Here is a 13,687-nt window from a genome sequence, read left to right on the forward strand (position 1 = left end):
AGCACCTGTCAGTCCAAAGTGCTTTGCAGTCTTAATGTGATATGTCAGCTATGCACGTAGGGCTCATTTAACCCATTGCAGGGATGCAGCCACCTTGGGTAGACCTTAGGAGCTGGATAACTGCAAAAGTTTCCACTATACAACAATTTAGGACAGGAAGAGAAGGCTAAGGCTATGTCTACACTACAGAGCTTACAGCAGCGCAGCTGTCCCGCTGTACAATCTCTTGTATAGCCACTTTATGCCAATGTCTCCCGTCGACATAATTAATCCACCCCCAACGAACGGCGGTAGCGATGTCCGCAATAGAAGCTCTCCCACCGACACAGCGCTGTGTACACCAGTGCTTATGCCGGCAAAACTTATGTTGCCTGGGGAGGTGGAATATTCACACCCCTGAGAGACATAAGTTTCTCCCACATAAGTAATAGTGTAGACATAGCCTAATTCTGTTGTATATTCAAGTTAAATTGAAGGGAGGAATTTAGTGAAGCAGAACATTATAGTTTGGTCGCAACTCCAGCACTAATGCACTCTTGGCTTTTGAAATCAATAATGTTAGGGTGTAATAGGGAGCAGAATTGAGCCCCTCCCTACAAACTCCCCACACACACTCCACCAACCATCCCCATCCCTTGTAAAAAGTGCCATGGTATCTTTAATAACGATGAGTGGTCAGGACCTCAGAGTTAGGGCTTGTCTACACTACCGCGCGGGGTCGATCTAAGATATGCAACTTCAGCTACGTGAATAGTGTAGCTGAAGTCGACGTACTTAGACCTACTCACCGCGATGTCTTCACTGTGGTAAGTCGACAGCTGATGCTCTCCCGTCGACTCTGCTTGCGCTTCTCGTTCTGGTGGAGTACTGGAGTCAAAGGGAGAGCGCTTAGCAGTTGATTTATCACGTCTATACTAGACACGATAAATCGACCCCCCCTGGATCGATCGCTGCCCGCCGACCTGGCGGATAGTGTAGACAAGCCCTTACTTCTCATATGAAAGACAGAACCTCTGATAACACAGTGTCCATTAATACCACAGGAAGACAGTTGTTCAGAAGTAAGAATGCCACCTACTGAATCGGGAAAACCACATGCTACAGCACCTGGGGATTCCTCAGAAGTCTCCCATCATTGTCCTGACCTAGCTCAACCCCTAGCTTGTGCACTGAGATGGGATCTTAGCCCAAAGTGGAATGGCTACCAATAATCCAGTTTATAAAATCAGGGCTTGAAAACTGCTGCAATATTATAGTCAACATCTCAGCAGGAGCAAAGGAAAGTACCCAACTCAGACTGAGCTTTTTCCTGTCTTCCCCAGCTATTGCAGTACTAGTGGGCATCTGAAAAATAGCACTCACTGCATAGAAACAAGCCCATCTGCACCATGAAGAGCCTCAGATATAGACTAAAGTGCAGAAAAGGGAAGAAAACATTTGATCAGCGATAATCTGGAGAAGGCTGTTGGGGTCTCTTGTGAGCCCATTGTTAAAATACTACCATCAAACTCTTGGGAGGGCTGGGGAAGTTTCCCTGTCTCTAACAGAGCTCATCTACCCCATCTGGAAAATACTGCTCGATCATCCCTACCAGAGACTATAAAGAGTTTGCCTTTCTATTGTGCCAGGTGTCAGGTATGTTCTAGGGAAGGATTCTACATTAACTAGTTAAGCTAATTAAACAGAGTATACAAACATGTACAGTTCTACAAACATTATCTAAATTACTCCTGTTCAGCTAATTAAAGCTGGTGGACCGTTTCCTCAGGAGTTGCAATGCTTATTTGCTTTGTGTTTGTAAATCACACTGAGAGCCTCACAAGGAGGCTGCTGTGTGTCACTGGAACTGCAAAGCATTCTTATTTGGAAAGTGATCTTTGAGATCTCCCACAGAACCCTGAATGCAAACCTGAATTGTATTTACACAGTGTGTGTAAGAAACTCTTCTTAAACAGCTAGGGCTATGTCCAGTGAGCGAATGGATCCTGTAAACACAGTATTATTGCCTGGGAAAAGATCTTGCAAAATTGCATTGTAGTGGGAATACACTGCGGTTTGTGTAACTCTGGGTGGTATTTAAACAATTGCTGGTCCTATTTGGCATTCCTGGAGATGGCACAAAATAGTTTCCAGCTCCCCTGCCCTGGTTAGAATTGTACTTGTCTACAAAATCTCCTGGTCCAATATATGAAGCAGAATTCATGGCTGTGCTCTTTCAAATGAAGTTTTACAGTAGAGTCAAATTTCCATGAAGTGGCGGCCTGCTTGGTGAATTGTGAGCATTCCTTTGTAATGTTATCAGAGAGGAGATGGGACAGGTCAGGCTGTATATTGCAGCAGCTCTTATTTTGGTCTTCCTAGCATATGCGCAATGTGCTTCAGGTGGCATGTGACCAGGATTCATCACCGAACTTGGTCAGCTGGGTGGATCATTAACTTCCCTGGCTTGGGCCGGGTACTGCTGGGGAGTGCGACGTGAACACTGATCCATGTCCCCCTGTATTTTGGTTATTGCTTATGACAAAGTACCTCTATAGTTCAGAGCTGACTCTAGAATGCAGGCATTTAGTGAAACAATAAACAACTCCCTTTGTTTTAAGTGTTCCAATGTTTCTTACAATGAAAGAATATGGAATAATGGGCCCAATCCATCCCTGTGCAATAACACCTAGCTCTTATATAATGCTTTTCATCTGTAGATCCCAAAGCATTTTACAAAGCGGGCGAGTACCATTACTTTCAATTTACAGTGGGGAAACTGAGGCATGGAGCAGTGCCATGACTTGCCCAAGATGACCCAGCAGGCCAGTGGCAGAACCAGAAAGAGAACCTAGAGCTCCTAGTCTAGTGCTATATCCACTGGGCCACAATCGAAATGAATTAGGCCCTACTTCTGTTGGCTTTCAAATTAAGTTAAAGAAAACCACTCCAGTATTTTACATCTCCCCCTTAGTGGCAGGTGGGTGCATGAATAGGTTAAAGTACAGTCTTGTGGCATGGGAACACATTGCTGGGCATAAGGGGGTCAGGAACATAGTCCTGGGAATGCAGGCCTCTTCTGGGATAGTGGGACCTGCAGTTTGTTTAGCACTCCAGCCCTGACCCAGCTAAGCAGGCGTGTAGTCCCATCCAAAGCAGGGGAAAAGGATTTTTCCCCCCTCTGGTTTTCTTTCCCTCCCTTCTTCTCCATTATTGTAATTAGGGAGAAGGCAGGTTGGACACACTGTTCCAGTATTTGCCATCTCTTTCCTCTACTGGCATGAACTGCAAACTCAAAATCAGCCTCCATTTCAGGAAAGAATAAATTTCCTCTTCTTCTCGTTCCTTAGAGGTGCGGATTCACTGAGGAATCCTCACCTGGAAAACCCATTATTTTAAATGGATGCTTTTGTACATTGGGATCTATTTGTAAAGAGAAAGGGTTCAAAATGGTGGACAGTGCTTTTGTACAGCAAGCCCAGCCCCCGGGAAGGGTTTTGATAAACTGGGGGAGCATTGACTGCGGGTTATATATACAGCTCTGGTGTGAATAACTGGTAGCCTGGTTTGATTTTTGAAGAAGTGAAAAATTAATGAGACTCTGTCTGTTGTTTTCATTGCCTGGTTACAACTTGTTTTCCCTTTTAAATGTCTATGTGTTTCTATCTAACCTCGTCTATCCAATTATTTCTTTAAGTTGGTTATTTGTCTTGCCTGGTTTATAAAAATATTTTTTTCTATTCTTTCATCTGATATTCCCCTCATTCTTGCAAGCACATCTTTGTTAAAATTATTATCATCCACCCACTAAACTTCTTTACTTTTTATGAATTGTGCCTTACATTATTTAAACTGACAGAATTCTGAAAATCTACTTTATGTTTCACTATTTATGTGGTTTGTCGACTTTCGTATTTTGATTCTCATGCATTAGCTCATTGTTACAATATTGATTTGCAAGCACTGCAAGGAAATTTATAATCCAAATTAAAAAACAAAACAAGACTATTGTAATGAACACACCAGAGTGTACATGAACCAGTGCCCTTGACTGGATGGACTCAGAACTGCTCGATTGAGTGTTATATGCCCTATACTGCTAACAGGGAATGTAGATTCTCCTTTAACTCAAGTGGTAATGGACTCTGTTGGAGGAGGAGGATCTGAGCTCTATCCTTGGTGATGCTATGAAATTCAATGTGGCTATGGTGAACAACAAAAGGACAACCCTGGAGTCCAAGACTCCCATGGATTTCTTACAACATTTTATACCTCTTTTTCATACTGTAATGAAAATATGTCTAGTAGTGATTGGTTTTGTAAAACTTTTTAAAAAAAGAGGTTAGACTAACTCAGAGTCTGACTGCTTTCACAGAACATACTAGAAGATCAACAAGAAATAATTACTAAGGAAGAACTCCCTGTAACATAGAATCATAGAATCATAGAATATCAGGGTTGAAGGGACCCCTGAAGGTCATCTAGTCCAACCCCCTGCTCGAAGCAGGACCAATTCCCAGTTAAATCATCCCAGCCAGGGCTTTGTCAAGCCTGACCTTAAAAACCTCTAAGGAAGGAGATTCTACCACCTCCCTAGTTAACGCATTCCAGTGTTTCACCACCCTCTTAGTGAAAAAGTTTTTCCTAATATCCAATCTACACCTCCCCCACTGCAACTTGAGACCATTACTCCTCGTTCTGTCATCTGCTACCATTGAGAACAGTCTAGAGCCATCCTCTTTGGAACCCCCTTTCAGGTAGTTGAAAGCAGCTATCAAATCCCCCCTCATTCTTCTCTTCTGCAGGCTAAACAATCCCAGCTCCCTCAGCCTCTCCTCATAAGTCATGTGTTCCAGTCCCCTAATCATTTTTGTTGCCCTTCGCTGGACTCTCTCCAATTTATCCACATCCTTCTTGTAGTGTGGGGCCCAAAACTGGACACAGTACTCCAGATGAGGCCTCACCAATGTTGAATAGACGCCTCACCAATGTAGATCTCAATGTACATCTCAACATGTAGATGGTGAAAAGCAGTACAGTCCTCAAAGTCTCCTATAGACATTACTATGCAGGTTTAATTTAGCAGTACGGCACTTACATGCTATGGTATTGAGAGCTATTGAAAATTCTAAACCACACAGAGGACTAGGGAGAATTTTTACACTGAGACCCTAAAGTACTTAATAGTCACTTTACCCATAAACATGCATAGCACTGCATTTTGCACCATAAAAATATTTGTGCTGGACACTTATTACTCCCCACTCCCATACATTTTGACACCCATCCTGCCCCTAAGCTAAGGGATCATCTCTAAATCCTTATCACACTAAAGAAGTGTGTAGTTGTAATTCATCACCAGTCCAGCTCCACAGGGCTAGCAACACGGGATGCTGTACTGCACACAAGGTCAGGTGTTTATACCACTGTATCATTTAACCTTCCAGAGGTCCAAATAGGCTTTTCTTGGATGCTTTAATTTATTACTGTAGTTACTTTTTAATCCCATACCGTGTTTTAGTATGGCATAACCTGTTCTCTTGGAACAGGACTGAGAGCAGCAACCAAGGCCAGTATGAAACTTGTAGATACCTGTTGTGTAGTTCATGTTTTTAGATTTATGTCTGCTGTGAAATACCTTTAAGAGCTGTATAAACATCACAGTTAAACCAATATTTGAGTTCACTTGAGATTGTCAAGCTTTACAGCAAACAATAAAATTGTTCGTTGATGCAGATTGCATCAGCTGATCAATTTTCTGTCCTGGGGGGAAATAGAATTATATGAAAATGAAACTATTTAAAGCATCCCCTTCCCTATTTACACTAGAGTTTATGGCAGCTAATCCTCCGAAATATTAAATGTTGTCCAGGAATTATGCATAAAAGGAATGGTTTATCAGAAGGAAATGGAGAGAAGAAATGTGTAAGATTCAGAGATTCTAAGGCCAGAAGGGACCACTGTGATCATCTAGTCCGACCTCCTGCTTCCCCAAATTAGTTCTTAGAGCAGATCTTTTAGAAAAACATTCAATCTTGATTTAAAAATTGTCAGTGATGGAGAATCCACAATCCCTTCTTGGTAAACTGTTCTGAGGGTTAATTACTCTTACTGTTAAAAATATACATCTTATTTCCGGTCGGAATTTGCCTAGCTTCAACTTCCAGACATTGGATTGTGTTGCACCTTTCTCTGCTAGATTTCAGAGACCATTATTAAATATTTGTTCCCCATGTAGTTACTATAGACTGTAATTAAGTAATTAAGACTGTAATCTTCTCTTTGTTCAGCTAAATAGATTGAGCTCCTTGAGTCTGTCACTATAGAGCAGGTTTTCTAATCCTGTAATCATTCTTGTGGCTCTTCTCTGAACCCCTCCAATTTAACAACATCCTTCTTGAATTATGCATCCCAGGATTGCATTAACTCTTTTGGCCACAGTGTCACACTATGAGCTCATGCTCAGCTAATTATCCACCACGACCCCCCAAATCTTTTTCAGAGTCACTGCTTCCCAGGATAGAGTCCCCGATCCTGTAAATATGGCCTAGTGTCTTTGTTCCTGAATGTATACATTTACATTTAGCTGTATTAAAACACAATGTTTGCTTGCACCAAATTTACAAGTGATCTAGGTTGCTCTGAATTAGTGACGTGTCCTCCTCCTTATTTACCACTCTCCCAATTTCTGTGTCATCTGCAAACTTTATCAGTGATGATATTTTCTCCTTCCAGGTCTTGATAAAGATGTATATAGTGTAGGGCCAAGAACTGATCCCTCTGCAGGATCCCACAGTTTGACATAGAAGAGGTTAATATGTCTCTGAACGCTACAACTTTCGAATCAGGAAGTCTGGGTACTGAAAGCAGAACAAAGAAAGCAGTCTTTCTGCACATCATGCAATTTACAGATTTAGCCAAAAGGAAAAATGGAACACAGCACATCAGAGGAGGGCTGTTGTACAATGGGAATCCCTCCAAGGGTTCACTTCAGATAAGTAGTTTACATTAGTATACAACTCCATTTTGCAAAGCATCTTTCATACACCCTGTCCACACTGAGCTTTACAGATTTAAATTCACTTTCACCTTTAAAATAAAAAAAAACAAACACAGATGGAGAGAGAAGTGACGTATGAAAAGATGCTTTCAGGTGAGATTTGAAAATGCTACAAATGGAAATGAGGTGGAGAGGGAATGAGGCTCTTGCACCAGAATTGATAAAACTGTGTGAAGAAAAGAAGAGCTTGCCTCCCTTTACCCCACAGTTAATTCAGGAGCAGGCATCACTTCCTCTGCATCTGCAGCCATCTCCGTGGCTGGAGGGGAGCCATCTCCTTCTCCACATTCAGCCCATCAACTGAAAGGAAAGTAGCTCTGTATCCATTCCCAATTAGTTTAGGGGACGACGTCTCCATGCTCAAGGGAAGGAATCCACTCGGAAGCATCCACCCCAATCTGCTCAGGAGAAATACTTGATCCATGGGAAGGGATCTCCACATGCACCACTACCTGCCCCAGGGGAACACATTTCCACGTACACCTTTTTCTGGCTTGTCTTAGCTCAGATTTTTGGATCCTGTCCTCTCTGATAAGAAACTGCAAATAGACGAGTACCCTCCAACAAAACTTAGCAGCAGATATGTACTGAGTCACAGATTTCCCCAGGTATCATAAAAAAGCACAGAACAATACTTGTAGCTGGAATACTTTGTGGAATGGGTGAGGTCTTGGGGAGTGTTTGGCCTGCACTGGGAAGCTGTTCCGGACAGGTGGGTGGTAGTATATGGAAGAAAGCAGAAAGCCCGAGTGGTTGAAAAAAGGGAGCAATCACGAGTGAAACTTGGGTAGACTTGTGAGAGCAGTAGAGCCTGTAATGAGGGCAGAGTTATGAAATTATTATATTATTCATATAGTTGGGAGCTGGGAACTCCAGAATATTGATTCTAGCTCTGCCACTGAGTCACTGTGTGGCCTGGAGCAAGTTACTTAACCTCTTTGAGATTCAGTTTCCCCAACTCTAAAAGAGGGCTAATAGTTCTTAACCTCTCTCTCACCCTGTTGATTAGTGTATTAATGTTTCGTATCATGCTTTGCAGATGTAACATGTTATTTAGTTAATAAATATTGTTAATAATAATTAGTATTGACTTACTATGGCCAGGTACCAGCTGTGTCATTATTTACAAAGCTCTACTGGGTTTTGCAGTGTTGTGCAGAGTTTACCCATCTGCACATTAAGCAATGTGTTGAATAATTTCTTTTCCGGCAGGCATATAAAGTGTAACTGACAGAATGGCAGCCACCGTTACAGAGAGCAGCTCTGAGGATCAATCCAGACGAATATTCTGCAGGAACCCGTTTCTCAATATCAAGGTAGATACCTCAAGCACGCTACGATCCCCGCAAGGTCACTGGGCAAGGAAAGAAAAGGAAGTGTTTGGTTTCTGCAGAAGTCATCTGTCCTTATTTCTTTTTATTACATGATTCTTAAAGCCCAGATATGGATTTCCCTACTTGCAGAAATTCAACGAGGCAAAACGTGCTTTTAATCTAAAACGAAATCCTGCAAAAAGGATGTTACAACACAAGTTTTACTTACCATGTTTGTAATATTTAACCTTTCACTGTTAAACTCTCTGCACCCATTATTGGAGCCAGATTTTCAAAATAATTTCACTCCCTTTTAGGCATCTACCTATGGGCCAGATTTTCAAAAGTGCCCAGCTCCCAAAATCTGGTCATTTTTCTTATCATGTCACAACAAGTGTACACAAAGTATTATAAGGCATTTGAATTGGAAAAGGATAGCCTAGTGCTGAGAAAAGAGGGGAGGGACTCTGGGTTCAGTGCTCTCTCTCCTGCCATCTGAGGAATCGCTGGGCAAGCTTGGGCAAGTCATTTAGACCCTAATCCTGCAGAGATTTATGTGAGTGCTTAACTGTAAAGCAATGAAGTACACTGCTGAACCCAGTGAAACTACTCATGCGCTTACAGTTAAGCATTGGCATAACTCTGCAGGATCAGGATCTTCCTTCTCAGTGTCTTGGAGCTTTTGAGGCTCTTCATCCATCTATGATATATATCAAGTTCTGGGGTGCAATCCAGCCCAGTGAGGGGTTGTGTCACCCCTGCCCTGCAACCTTGTGTACCTCACAAAGACTTGCTAATGTAACTCCCAAGATGGGCTGCTCACAAACAGCCAAACAGCATGCAGGTCGCACCCTGAGCGTCTGTGTGTAACTATCAAGTATCAGGGGGTAGCTGTGTTAGTCTGTATCCACAAAAACAACAAGGAGTCCAGTGGCACCTTAAATACTAATAGATTTATTTGAGCATAAGCTTTCGTGGGTAAAAACCTCACTTCTTCACATGCATACACAAATATACTTGTAGCCCTTCTGCCCGTCAGAGTTGGCAGCAACAAGGGCCGGGTTCAGTATCTAGGGGTTCCATTCCAATAACACAATCCAAAACTGGCTCGAGCCCTGACCCAGTGACCTGGGACAAATATATACCACCACCCACTTCCGGGCGCCTCCAAGAGGCAATACTTCCCCTCTCGCAAGCACAGAGTCTGAGTGTAGCAAAAAGCCTTTTAATAACAGAGAGAAACAATGTGGCATTATGTTGGGGAAACACCACCAACAGGATTCATAACACAACCCATGAGCAAAAAACCCACCCCAAGCAAATTGGGACGTGTCCTTTCCCTTTGGTTCTTGAGTCCAGCAACCCAAAATCACCCAAAGTCCCAAAAGCCCAACGACTCAAAAGTCTCTGTCCCTGGTCAGGGCAGCCCCAGAGTTCGAAAGTTTATCTGCAGAGTTTTACCTCCCAACCTGGTTGGAGATGGGGGGGAGTAAGGGGCACCTTACATGGTCCAAAGCTGATGGCTCCACCTCTCCATGGGGCTCCACTCTGCCAGCTGCCCCATGAGCTGCTCTGCTCCACCAGCCGCTCGGCTCACCGTCCCACAAACTGCTCCACCATATATCTTCAGGCTCCCCCACTCCTTAACATAGCACTCAGTGATTTCAGCTCTTAGTAAGTTCAGCTCTTTTGTGATTTCAGCTTGTAATAGGGGAGCCTCAGTGCTGGTGCACCATTAGCCCAAAGTGAATTCAGCTCATCAGCCTGTAACTAGACTCCCAATGGAACCAAAATTAGCTCTGATATTCCACAGTGGAGAGAGGAGGAAGTGCAATTAGCATGTAAGGCCCTCACCAGGGGGCCCATGCCACCAACTATTAATACCTATCCCCAACCTCTCTCAATTCACAGAGTTTTGGAACCCATGTCCCTTGCCTAGCAAGCGCTACTTGGTTGATGGCGAGTGCCTCCATCATAACAAAAGGCCAAGTACAGTTCCACTGTCCTTGATTCCCGTAATCAGGGTAATAACAATTTATTCTTCCTGCCCCAATAACAGAGATACTGGGGATCCCACAGCAGCCAAAGTGACCATTTGGGCAGCTATGGCCTTATTCTAGGCGGGGTGGGTGTGCCTATGCAAATGAGATCAGCTCCTGAAGTTCTTTTCCACAACTTGTCACACCTCACCGCCAGATGTCAGGGTGGAGCTCATCCTGACTCTGCTTACATCTTGACACATGAAGAGAAGGGAGTGACCTCCAAAGTGGAGAACCAGTGTTGACAGGGCCAATTCAATCAGGGTGGATGCAGTCCACTCCCAACAATAGATGAGGAGGTGTCAATTCCAGGAGAGGCAAAACTGCTTCTGTGATGAGCCAGCCACTCCCAGTCCCTATTCAAGCCCAAATTAATGGTGTTAAATTTGCAAATGAATTTTAGTTCTGCTGTTTCTCTTTGAAGTCTGTTTCTGAAGTTTTTTTGTTCAAGTATAGCTACTTTAAAATCTGTTATTGAATGTCCAGGAAGATTGAAGTGTTCCCCCTCTGGCCTTTGTGTGTTACCATTCCTGATGTCCAACCTGCATGTCTACTAATGGGATATATGCCATCATGTGCCAGCAATGCCCCTCTGCCATGTACATTGGCCAAACCGGACAGTCCCTATGTAAAAGAATAAATGGACACAAATCGGACATAAATATACAGGGAACTTCATATTTTATACAAAGTTTATTACAATAGTGTGTAGGGTGTGAATATAGGGGTGCATTCAGTCACAACGTAGTTGTAGTCATACTTATTACCTGATAGGATCAGAGCTGTGAGGTTTGATTCATTAATATTTGCAAAGTGCTTTGAGATTCTTGGACAAACCATGCTGTATATTTATGGTGTGAAGTTGATCACCTGATACTTTCTTATTAGATAATTTTACTAAGTTATATAAAGTTACATGACCAATGCTTTGTTTTAAAGCGCTGGAGTAAAACAGGTATAGCCCTGCCTAATAATAAGACTTTTCAAAGTGTTTTACAAATATTAGTGAATTTTGCCTCACAACCCCCTCTGAGGTAGGAGAGCATGATTGTCCCTGTTTTGCAAATGGAGAAACTGAGGCTCATTAACATACCCACAGTCACACACGGAGTTTGTGGGAGAGTCAAGAATGTAACTCAGATTACCTATGGAGTTAGCCACAAAACCTTTGTTCCCATCAACTTTATTTTGTTCTCACGGATGTCCAAGTGCAAGTAAAACAAAGCTAATATTTTTTTGTGATGATGCCTACGAAGTGACATGCACTGAAACTCAAAGAACCAAGCTGCAATAAGGGTGCTAACGATGTGTGGCACAAGGAAGCTCTGAAATCGGCCCTTATTCTGGCCCAATCAGCAGTTATACTCCTGAGTTCTTTCCTGAGATGAGAGAGACACATAAGTCTTCCTCACAAATGTTGCGGGTCAAAGTGCCTGATAATGGACTGTGTTGTTGTGTGGGACTGGAAAGCTTAAGGATTTGATTACTGGTTTCTGAGCCTTTCTTTGCTGGGACGCTGGTCTGAAGCCAGTCCTTGCTGGTGATAGAAAATAGTTATTTTTTTGGTTATGTTCCAGGTCAGAATTGAAGCACATTGGCATGGCAATGTGGGGAATGTTTGCACTGACCGCTATCCATGTTCTGTAGTTGCTAACCCAGCACTTTACCAGCACCAAGCTCACTTCCAAAAGTCTGAGAGAAAGTATGAGTGAGAGGCGTTCTGTTTCACATCTCCATCTACAGTATAAACTGCCTGCACAACAGTCTGGACCCTTAGACAACTCTCTTGCAAAGAAATCTAGAGTTTGCTTCTAGGAACTTGGCAAGGCTTTAAAGGCATTTGCCACCTGACCTACTTCTTAGAGATTTATCTTTGTTGAAGAGAAAGCTATGAATGTGTCAGAAATCCCACCCGAAATTTAAAGCCCAGGAAAAGGCATCATGGGCTTTGTGTGTGGAAGTGTATTTGGCTGCAGCTCACTGTGAGTTTGAATACTATAAAAATAGATGATCTGAGCTGTCATGTGGATTTGTGCATGTGCTAGGAGAACCGAGACACAAGAATTCACTCCTCATGGACTCATAGACTCATAGATATTAAGGTCAGAAGGGACCATTATGATCATCTCCTAATCCATGTTGAATGCTGTGCAGAGAAGCTTTTCCCCATGCTTTATGTTGCTTTCATGAAGTTAGGTCACTCAGGTTTCAGAATCAATGTCTGACTTTCTCACATTCTGGGAGACAATTTTAGAAGCAGGATCTGAATGATCCTTACAGGAAAACCAAAAAATTGCTTAACACACTTTGCACGCTTACAACAAGCTCAGTTGATCGCAAATGGAATCACGTCACTGTAGGTTTTCAAACAACTAAGGCACAAAAATGCATCTTAAGAACTTCATGCAAACAGTCCTCCCAGGGAATGCTGTACAGACCAGAAGGACCTTAAAACGTTTAGTGACATGTTGCACTAATTCCTTCAATACTACAAAATGGACAAAATAAGGATTTGATGCAGTTTCCAGTGAAGTGCATGTCAAGACTCCATTGAGCTCTGTGGCAGCAAGATCTAGCCTTGACTTAATATAGTGAACATTAGGGGGCAAATTCTTTTCTACACTACACAAGAGGAACTCCACTGAAGTTGATGGGGTTGCACCAGTATTCATGAGAGGAGAATTTGGCCATTAGACTTTGTAATAGAAGAGCACATCAAGCAAAATACATAAAGACCAATGACAAAGCTTTTTTCATGACTATTGTAATGAACATAAGGAGACAAATCCAGGAAGGAAATATGGGAAGATGGTGCTGGGGCTAAAGCCTAGGACTGAGCACAATGGGCCAATATTTTCAAAAGTGACTTCATATTTTGGGTGCCTGACCTTAGTCACTTTATATGGTCCTGATTTTCAGAGAGCAGGAGCTCAGCACTTTCTGAAAATTAGGTTCCATTAAGGTGTCTCAAGTTGGGCAGCCAAAAATGTAGGCACCCAAAATCACTAGTCACTTTTTAAAATCTTGGCAAAGAAATTGGGGTTCTATACTTGGCTCTGCCACAGGGTACCTCCCTGGGCCTGACTTTCCCCACCTGCAAAATCCAGGCTGTTGTGAGGGTGAATTAATTAATGTGTGTGAAGGGCTTTGAGATCCTCAGAAGAAAGGTGCTGTGGACAGGTGAAGTGTTATTAGCAGTTACCGTGTGCGTCATGGCAGCAATTCACCTGTGAGTAAAAACAAAGTTATGAGTGTAATATAGCCTGCTTGACAGCAAAGACATATAATTATATGGT

The 13,687-nt window shown here is 42.7% G+C and overlaps 1 protein-coding gene across 1 annotated transcript in view; it reads left to right on the forward strand.

The window, feature by feature from the left end:
- Nucleotides 1-8,274: 8,274 nt before the first annotated feature.
- Nucleotides 8,275-13,687, forward strand: part of SLCO2B1 (solute carrier organic anion transporter family member 2B1) — a 75,862-nt gene continuing 70,449 nt past the window's right edge. Inside the window, exon 1 of the mRNA XM_077841700.1 lies at nucleotides 8,275-8,355. Coding sequence (XP_077697826.1) covers nucleotides 8,275-8,355 — 81 coding nt within the window. The remainder of the gene's footprint in view (nucleotides 8,356-13,687) is intronic.

This window comes from Eretmochelys imbricata, chromosome 1, assembly GCF_965152235.1.
Source record: "Eretmochelys imbricata isolate rEreImb1 chromosome 1, rEreImb1.hap1, whole genome shotgun sequence".
Lineage (NCBI taxonomy): Eukaryota > Metazoa > Chordata > Testudines > Cheloniidae > Eretmochelys > Eretmochelys imbricata.